Raw genomic sequence first — 9,500 nt, 5'->3', positions numbered from 1 at the left:
TACTTTCATAATTTGATTTGATAAATTCTATATAAAATTAAGGTAAATTTATAGTTTCAAAAATTGGATAATTTACAAGTAACTATTCAATATCTTTATTATTTCCTAATTATTTTGAAAAATAATTTGATTTAATTTATTAGACAAAAATAGGAGAGGTACTATTGTAGTAAGCTTGTCCAAACTATTGAGTAAGTTAAGATATTTTATTAGCTAATTATTCTAAGTTATCAATTTGTTTAGTTGTAAGTTTGCTAAAATCAATAGTTTAGCTTTTATTTTCTTTGAAAATTTCTACATTTAAAAATAAATGATTGATAATTTATGAATATTTCTAAATAGAGTTTTTTGCATTTTAAATAAAATAATCATGACAATAATTTGTTTTGTTTTCTAAAAGTGAAATCAGTTTTTATTGCTTTATCTTTATTTATTAATTTTATAGATTTTGATCCATATCATTCTAATTCTAGTTATTATTTGAAGTTTCTAATCTTTAAACAAGATCTGCAATTTCTAAAAGCTACAAATTATTTAGAAAATCTGCATTTATTGGAGTCTTGTTAGGTTGTAAGTAATCTTTGAAGTTAATTTTGTTAATTATAGGAAGGAAACTATCAAACTGAGCTGATAAATTGCTAAGAAATTATTCTGAACAGAAATTAAATTTATTTGATATTAATTTAATTAATTTATCTTTATTGTCACTTCTTTCATCTAATTCTTATTTACCCTATTAACATAAAATTGTAAAATTTAGTAATCATAATTTATAATATAATCTTTTAACGTTGAAAATTTAAAATTTATTTTGGGGTGGTAATTATGAAGTTATTAAAGATTGATTGATATGAAGTACATAAAATTAATATAGAAATATTACTGTTATGAAGCGTCTAGACAAGTCCTTAATTAAATTAAATTATTCATCATTCATCTTATCAAATTCCAATTCCAACAAATCTTCATTTAAAAGGTTTTTAATGTCAACTCTATCAATGCTGTTTGATAACTTGAACACTATTTTTTGTAGCTCTTTAGTTAACTCCTGCGAGCAACAATTTGATCTATTGCTAATTAGCTTAGCCATTAACTAGCTTGTTGTCATTTCATTTTTGTCTTTAGTTTAAATATCTTTTTCATACAATTCTAACTTTTCTTTTGAATTATCAATTTTGAGATCTTCAAAGTTTTTGATAACAAACATATCAATTGAATCAATTAATTGCACAATATTCTAATTAATACTTTCTGCTGTTTCAAAATTAATCATTGACTTTTAAGTTTCGAAGAAATCAATCTTTTCATTCAATTCTTCTTAATATTTTTTCTAGTTAGTAGAAATTCGAGTGAATAATTCTTTAAAAAGCTCATTTTACTTGTCAAGGTCATCTTTGAAATTGGTGATGATATTCTTAAGCTATTCCTTTTCGGCTAATTTATTATATTAAATAATTACCTGTTCATTTAAGCTCCATAATGACTTTGCTTAGCTCATCATCTGTTCTTCTTTAAGTATTATTTTTTGGTCGATTTATTTTCTTAAGTTTAAGAAAAAAGATGAAATTTTAGATAACAATCCATCAACAGAGCAATCAGCCTCAAAGATTTGCTTAAGTTTCTCGTAAAGCTCATTATCGCCATAAACTGGGTAGTTCTTAAAAACAGTTTTTTCATTTTCCTTAATAAGTCCAACTAAATTCAAATAATATTAATTGGGATTCTCAGAAAAACACTCAGCGCATTGAATGAATTGGCTAGAATTAGGATTAGTGCTTAACGAAACAATCCAGTTATCAGGATGTCTAGGGCAGCTTCTGTAGTTTTTGTTAGATAGGATGAAGAATTCCTCTTATTTGAGTTTAAGATCTTGGATACTTTAGATCTAATTCATTTTTCTTGCTAATTATGCTATTTCTTAATAAAATTACTTTTGGAAGAAGATATTTAATTAATTATTAATAAGCAAAACTTATATTAAGAAAATCATGAATATAGCAAGATGCCATTAAAAAATTCCGTCGTTTGGAATTAACTTAAAATGAAATAGATTTTTTAATTATTTACTAAAAAATCAGATTTTTATATTTTATAATAGAATTAAAATTAATATTTTAATTTATTATAATTTCAAAAATACATAATTTTTTTACATCAAAATTTTTAAATTTAGCTAAATTTCCTGTAGCGGGGTAAACAAAATACAGGATTTTGGGGCAATTTCTGTAGCGATTAAGACAAAAATAATAAATTTTATGTAAATTTTAATTTTTATATTAGAATATCATCCAATTAAATCATTTGATTAAGAATAGAAAGATAACTACAACTACAACAGCAAATAAAAATGTATTAGATATACATAAAAACACATACGTAGATAAAGTTAAGAAATAATTAATATTCAAATTAATAAATATGAGTAATTGCTTTTAATCATTCTAACATTTTGACAATTTTGTAATATAAAATATTCATTTTTTAAATCGATTTTACTTTACATTTTATAAAGATACTGTTCTGCTTAATTCTTCTAAATTCTACTTGCTCTGATCTTAATTATTCTAAGTAAAATATGTTGAGTGACATGTTTAATCTCTTTAATGCTAAGTAGAGTTATTCAAAATTACATTCAAAAGCAATATAGAGATTATTTGATACATTTTTTAGTGGAGTTCTCTTGACTTTTTTATAATTAATAGACATTGTCTATATGCTTTAAATAAGTCCTTTATAAAAGCATACTTTATCTTCTAATTTAATCGGCGTTAATACTATTCTGATATTTTAAAATAAAAAACTAGATTTAAAGAATGTTCTTAACATTTTTAGATAGGCTAATAATTCTTTGCTAAATCTAATTGCTAATTAAGGTCATTTATTAGGACTATTTTATTGATTATGCATTTATCTGATCAAGAATATAAATTCTGAATAAGATTTAATCTGACTTAGTGGTCTATCAGCTATTTTTAAAACTATTCTTCTAAATTCAAAAACCTTAATGAAGTATTTAGTATGATTGAATATTAGCTCTGCAATTTTAAGAACACCTTTATACTTTTTAATGAATAATTGTTTAAAAGTTATATTTAATATAAATAAATGCATTTAATACTCATTAATGATTCAGTTGATCAATTTTTGGTTTCTTCGAGCTTTTTTGTAAAGCTACTGCTTCTTATTTACTTAGAGATATTTCAGTAATCTATTACAAGATATCTTAGCTTTTAAACTTATTATGTTATATAAAATAACTATTTTTAGATTCTTAGTTTTCTTATAAAGAAGACCATTGAAAATAATTAATCTCTTCTTATGAGTTTTAATAATATTTATTACTTATTCAAAAGTAATTAATTAATTAATCAATCAATCAATCAATCTTTATTATCTTATTAACTTAAATGAAAAAATTAAAGAGATATTGAAAAATATATATTATTTATTATTTAGCTTTTATAAATATCAAATAGATGTATTTTTAATTCACTATTTCTTGTATTTAATTTATAAATTTAATGAATTTACTTGGAAGGAACTTGATATTCTAATTAATATATTACCCTATATTTTAAATGGAATGACTGATGTTTTTTTATATATATTTAATAATCAAATAATTTTATTATTAATTTCAAAACTGATATTTTACTTTCAAAGCTATTCTTTTGTTCTAGATTTTTGTTCAAATATTTAAATAAATAAATAATATAAATTAAAAAAAATGTTTTTTTATTTATTTTTGTATTCAAATAAAAATTTAAAACTTAAAAATACTTTAAATTATTTTTAAAAAATATTTAAAAGCAATTTTTTTTAATTTTTGCATAAAATTTTTAAATAAATAAATATTTTGATGACATTCTTAAAAACTATTTTTCATTTAATATATCAAACTTTATCAGAAAATAAATTATCTATATAAATATACACATAATCTTTAATTTAATTAATTATGTTTATTTCTAAATATTATTTTTTAGTATTGCAAAGTGCTTTAACTAAATATGTACTAACTTTGTATTTATTTACTTATTTATATTTGTCTAACACTAATAAATGAGGAGAATGCAGTATAAAAATATGAAAAATTTAATAATTTAATTTATTATTTGTTCTCCTTAATTTCTTAATTTGGTAGAATGTAAAAGAATTTTTGAGATATAAAGGCTAATAAAGATCAAAATTTTTATAAAGCAAATTATTTAAATTAATTCAAAAAGATACAGAAAAATATGAGTGAAAAAATAGTAAATTACTAAGATCTTCCAATTGTAATTTTAAAATAAATTATTAATGGTAATAACTGAATTTTTTAATGAAAAGCCTAAAAATTCCTTTTTATCAACTTAAAATAGACTTTAGATATCTATGAAGTAAACATTTTTAAAATTCATTTAGTTTATAACAAATAATTATTTTCAATTCTTTTAGTGGAAAAAAAGTTAGTAATGAAGAGGTATAGATAGTAAGTTAAAGCTTATAAAATTGCATAAATCTTTAATCTTTGATATTGAATTTCAAATAATGCAAAACTATTGGTGAGAATATTTTCTCATGTTTAGGACCTGCCTTAGCAACTTGCACTAAACTTGCACAATTTTCAATTAATTTTAAGTAAAAACTAATTTGTGAAAAATTTTCTTAGTTAAATTGATTTGCCTTTTAATGATAATTAAAAAAAATTATAATAAAATTATTCAAATTCAAAATTTTCTAAAAATGATAAAAGGTGAAATATATTTCTAAACAGAAAATGTTATTTTATTCAGCTATTTTTTGTTAATAATTAATATAATTTATCTATTAGTTATATCTAAAAAATATTAAAAATATATTTTCTTAACAGCAATAGCAATAATATAGATAGTAGCTTATTTTAGAATTTAGGTATTGGGTTTGTAAGTTGTACTAACCTCTCTATAGTCACCATTAATTTGAAGTAATAAAATATTATTATAAACTAAAATTTAAGTTATTTCTTTTCAACATAATTATATTTTTTAATAAAAGCTCACTTGCTTTTATGAATAATTGGATTAATCCTTCATTCTATAAATTTACTTTTTATTTATATTTTCAAAAGCAATGTTAAATAAATAAATCCAAAATATCTGTACAGCTTAGGCTTCGCTATAGGATAATGCAATAGTCTTACCTAATTAACGATAGACTTAAGGTAAAAATAGCATTTTTATTTTTATTTTAAGCTTTTATGATTATTTTAAATATTTTTTTTTAATTTTTAAAGCAACAATAAATTAAGTGACGATACTATTTTATCAATCTTAGGAACTAACTTAGCTAGTCTTATAAATCTTTCTAGGTTATCTATCAGCTTAAAGTGATTTATTAAAAGTTTTTATATCTTTTAGAAATGTTTTTCTTAATTTTTTTGTATATTTAGAAATAATAAATTTGGAATAAATGGAGTGTCAAGCTTTGTTTCTAGTTTAGTTAATTGTGTTAATCTGACATCCCTATTTCTTTAGCTCTAGTAAAATTAATAAATGATATAAGTTTTTTACTTAATTAATTACTAATTAATTATCTATTGTTTTTCTAATAAAAATAAACAAACTGTTAAGCAAGCTACAAGTTTTCTGAATTAGTTTTATAATTTTATAAAAAATATAAAATAAGGACAAACAACAGTTTTGGTTAAGGCACTTTAGATTTTGGTTCTGGATTTTATAATCTTACTTCCTTGGAATTCTTTATTGGGTTCAATTTCTTTATTTATTGAAATTTATTAAATCTTTATTAATTTTATTAGTTGACTTAAATTTTTAAAAAGTCACTATTAATTTAAATTCAAAACGATTACTGTAGATCCTCGAAAATTATTATCCAAGAGAAATAAACATTATTTTAAAAATCATAAACAAAAACCTCGATAAATCGAAAATTTTTTGAATTTGCGGGTTGCGAGTTAACGAGGTTTTACGGTATCTAAATAACTTGTAAATATAATTTATTTATAAAGTATTGAAGTCAATTATCTTGCATTAAAAATATTGATTATGCTTGCTTCTAATAAAAATTTCAATTTTAATTTTGATGGAGAAAATGATTAAAATGAAAATAAATGATCATTTATGTTGTTTGATAATTTCAATAATTTTTTTGTTTAAATAATGGTAGAGGCTCCACATTTTATGAGTACATTGAACTTGGGCTATTTAATGGATTATCTTCCTGCATTAATCTCTAAGACTTGAATCTTTAGTTATAGTATAAAATATATTTATTTTATTAATTATCCATATAATGAATGGGATGACTATTTTATTTAAAAAGCGGTCTTAGTAAATAAGATAGCATGTACTTAATATCTAGTTTAAGAAGCATACCTAAACTTCAAAAATTTATTGGTAATTTGTAAGTATTTATTTACTATTTTTTCAAAAGGCTTATCTATTTAAATTATCAAACTAGCTAATCATATTAATACGATGAAGAGTTTGCTTAATATATTGGATCTGAATTAGGAAGCTACTAAAAACTTGAGTATTTAGACTTGGAATATAAGTATGAAATATAAATTACTTTATTTTTACTTTAACTTTGTTAATAATTTCAATCATTCAAACTAAGATTAAAAATAAATTATTTTAATTTATTTAAACAAAAATAAAGTTTGAATTTATTATTAAAATATATTTTAAATTCAAATAAAGTTATAAAAAGCTTTTATTATTATTATATCATCAATTTGCTATCAAAAAATTGAAATCCTTTCCTATTTATGTATTAATTTTTTTTGCAAATATATTTTAAATTAGTTTTAAAGTCAACTTTGAAAAATCTATCATAAACCTTAGCTCTGGATTGTCAAATTGCCCTAATCTTTCTATCTTAAAATTATAACTAGGGTAAATCTATATATTAATTTGGAAATTAAAATACAATTAACAATTAAATATATTTAATAATTCTATTTGCTTCTTATATTGATAAATAAAATTACTTATTTTAAATTAATTGTAATTTATATTTATCATTTATTAAGTTTGATAAAATATATTTTTTAATTTATTTATTTATTTATTTAAATATATTAGTGGATCAAATGATGAAGTTAGATATGAGACTACTTCAGCATTTACTTAAAATTTAGCTAATTGTCCTAAACTCTCCGATTTGTAGCTTCACATTTGGTAAAAAACATATTTTTTTAATTAATTTTTTTAGTAACTAAAATATTATTTACTTTCTAATTAAATTTTAAGATTCTATTAAAATTTTTAAAAACTATTTTGGTTTTAAGTGATAATTAATTATAATAATAACAACTAAAATTATTAAAGGACTCATAATGATCATAAATTAGCTGATGAAAGTGTGAAAGGCTTGGGTTTTGGATTAGCAAATTGTAACAATCTCATAACTTTAAAACTTAATTTAAAGTAAAAATATAAAAATCTTAAAGTTTTTAATAAATTTACTATTTTATGTTCAAGCAATAAACGAATTGGTTCTTAAGGTATTTCAGGTTTATTTTCTAGCTTAGAGAAGTGTTAAAAGTTATCAATTCTAAATGTTAATTTGAGGTAAATAAAATACAATTTTTTAAAATACTTTGACAATCTTAATTTACTAATTTATAATAATTTCATTTATATAAATATTCAAAATAGCTTAAACCTTTAGCATCTAATAAAATTTTTAACAAATAACTAAATTTTTTTACTATCTAAATTTTTAAATATGAATTAATTTAAATTTTACAATTTATAAGTTGGAACAAAATTTGCTTTGAAGGTGTAAAAAGTATTGGTGTTTCCTTGACAAAGTGTAAAAATCTCACATGTCTCTAATTAAATTTACAGTAAAAATATTTGTTATTTCTTATTTTCTTCAATCAACTAAATAAATTTTTATTTTATACAAATTTGCTTTATATTTTATATTCAAATAATTTTATTAAAATTTTAACAATCCATAAGAAAAAACAAATGCTAAAATATATTTGGATTTAATTTTATCTAATCATTTATTAATATTGAAATTAAATTTAATATTTTTCTTTGAATATATAAAAAAATCAAATATATCAAGCCTTTTAGTTTTTAGAGTATATTAAATATTTTTTTTTAATAATCCTTTAATTTTAAATTAATATTGTATTTATTTATTCCTTTAATTTCCTTTATTTTAGATAAATTAATGATGAAGATAATTAATTAGATGAAGATAACAAATAATACTTCAAAAGGATTGTTAATAAAATAAAGAGACTAGTCAAATAATCATTAAAATTTTGAAATAAATATAAATAAAGAGTAGATAGAATATAAAATATGTATTTTTTATATTTGTAACTTGTAACAAAATAATTCATATAACTTAGAATAATTATGTTTTTCTAACTTTAAACATTTTTTAATTATTTTTAATACAAATAAATGAAGTTAACTTGTCAAAAATAAAGTATAAACAAAGCTTTTCAATTAAAAATAACTCAGAAATTATTTTTTTACATAAATGGAAAATATCCATTTTATAAATTTATAAAATAGTAAATCTTATATTTCATTTCATTTAATTTCTATTATTTATTTTATTAAGGGTTTTCATTTTTTCAAAATATTTGAATTAGTACTTACTTTAAAGCAAAATATAAAAACGATTTTAACAATAGTCTGATAATATGATTTTATATTAAAAAAGAGGCTTATTGATCATTAAATACATTTCTTTGAAAAATAATAAATAGATGAATAATTAACCATAGGTATTTCAACTTTCAATCAGTAAAAAAAATAAATTATTTTTAATAGTTTTTATCATTTATATTATTAATAAAAATGTAAAAATATTTATTCTTGATTATTTTAAAAATTTTACATTAAAATATAATGAATAAATAAATAAAAAGAGATATTAAATTAGTTTAAGTCATCTTTTTTAAATCATTATTTATCTGACTGATAGATAAACCTTTGTATCTGTATAAATATTACAAACGGTAAAAAGGAAATTATTTTATTTAAATAAAAACTGATTAGTTTGCTTTTTGTTTAATGAATTAAATAATTTAATTTATTTATTTGTTTTTTTTTAATCTAAATAAATTAGGCATAAATATGAAAGAAGATAATTCAATTTTAATTTGCTTAGAAATAATATGAAAGAAATTAAAAATAAATATTATTTAGAAATTTATAATTAAAAATCTTTTAAAATTTATAATTAGTTGATAAAAAAAGAAAAATGGTAACATTAGATTAAAATTTAATAAAAAGTAATTAATTAATAAATTATAGAATGTGATATTTAACAAATAATTTTAGAATTTACTACTTAATTTTCATTTTATTTTTTTACTTTTTAAAAAAGAAAATCTAAATAAAAATTATAAATTTATCCTAAATAAAATATAATTACATAGTATTTTAATTATTATTTTTCATAAATAAATATTTAATTTGTATTTATTTAAATCTTTTAATATTAAATTTACGAGTTAAATATATAACTATATAACTAAATAT

General features: G+C 19.1%; 3 protein-coding genes across 3 annotated transcripts in view; 1 reads left to right on the top strand and 2 right to left on the bottom strand. All coding sequences in view use genetic code 6, as the record gives it.

The window, feature by feature from the left end:
- TTHERM_01550970 (von willebrand factor type A domain protein) overlaps positions 1-1,894 on the bottom strand; it is a gene marked incomplete at both ends in the record, with an annotated part of 2,659 nt that extends 765 nt beyond the window's left edge. Inside the window, 2 exons of the mRNA XM_001011610.3 lie at positions 163-733; positions 884-1,894. Of these exons, the coding sequence (XP_001011610.3) occupies positions 163-733; positions 884-1,894 (1,582 nt within the window). The remainder of the gene's footprint in view (positions 1-162; positions 734-883) is intronic.
- A 542-nt stretch (positions 1,895-2,436) lies between these two features.
- Positions 2,437-2,826, bottom strand: TTHERM_001550956 (hypothetical protein; the record flags this gene model as incomplete). Its single annotated transcript, XM_012796398.1, has 1 exon — positions 2,437-2,826. One exon carries the CDS (start codon positions 2,824-2,826, stop codon positions 2,437-2,439), a length of 390 nt encoding a protein of 129 aa, XP_012651852.1.
- Positions 2,827-4,238: 1,412 nt separating this feature from the next.
- On the top strand, positions 4,239-8,270 carry TTHERM_01550950 (hypothetical protein; the record flags this gene model as incomplete). Its single annotated transcript, XM_001011608.2, has 17 exons — positions 4,239-4,277; positions 4,330-4,379; positions 4,438-4,620; positions 4,853-4,945; positions 5,090-5,182; positions 5,255-5,347; positions 5,411-5,500; positions 5,647-5,727; positions 6,148-6,237; positions 6,304-6,384; positions 6,442-6,534; positions 6,789-6,878; positions 7,068-7,163; positions 7,314-7,412; positions 7,467-7,556; positions 7,745-7,834; positions 8,165-8,270. The coding sequence occupies 17 exons, from the start codon at positions 4,239-4,241 to the stop codon at positions 8,268-8,270; spliced, it is 1,557 nt and encodes a 518-aa protein (XP_001011608.2).
- Positions 8,271-9,500: the final 1,230 nt, after the last annotated feature.

Source organism: Tetrahymena thermophila, assembly GCF_000189635.1.
Source record: "Tetrahymena thermophila SB210 genomic scaffold scf_8254735, whole genome shotgun sequence".
NCBI lineage: Eukaryota > Ciliophora > Oligohymenophorea > Hymenostomatida > Tetrahymenidae > Tetrahymena > Tetrahymena thermophila.
This window is presented reverse-complemented; position numbering and strand designations above follow the sequence as displayed.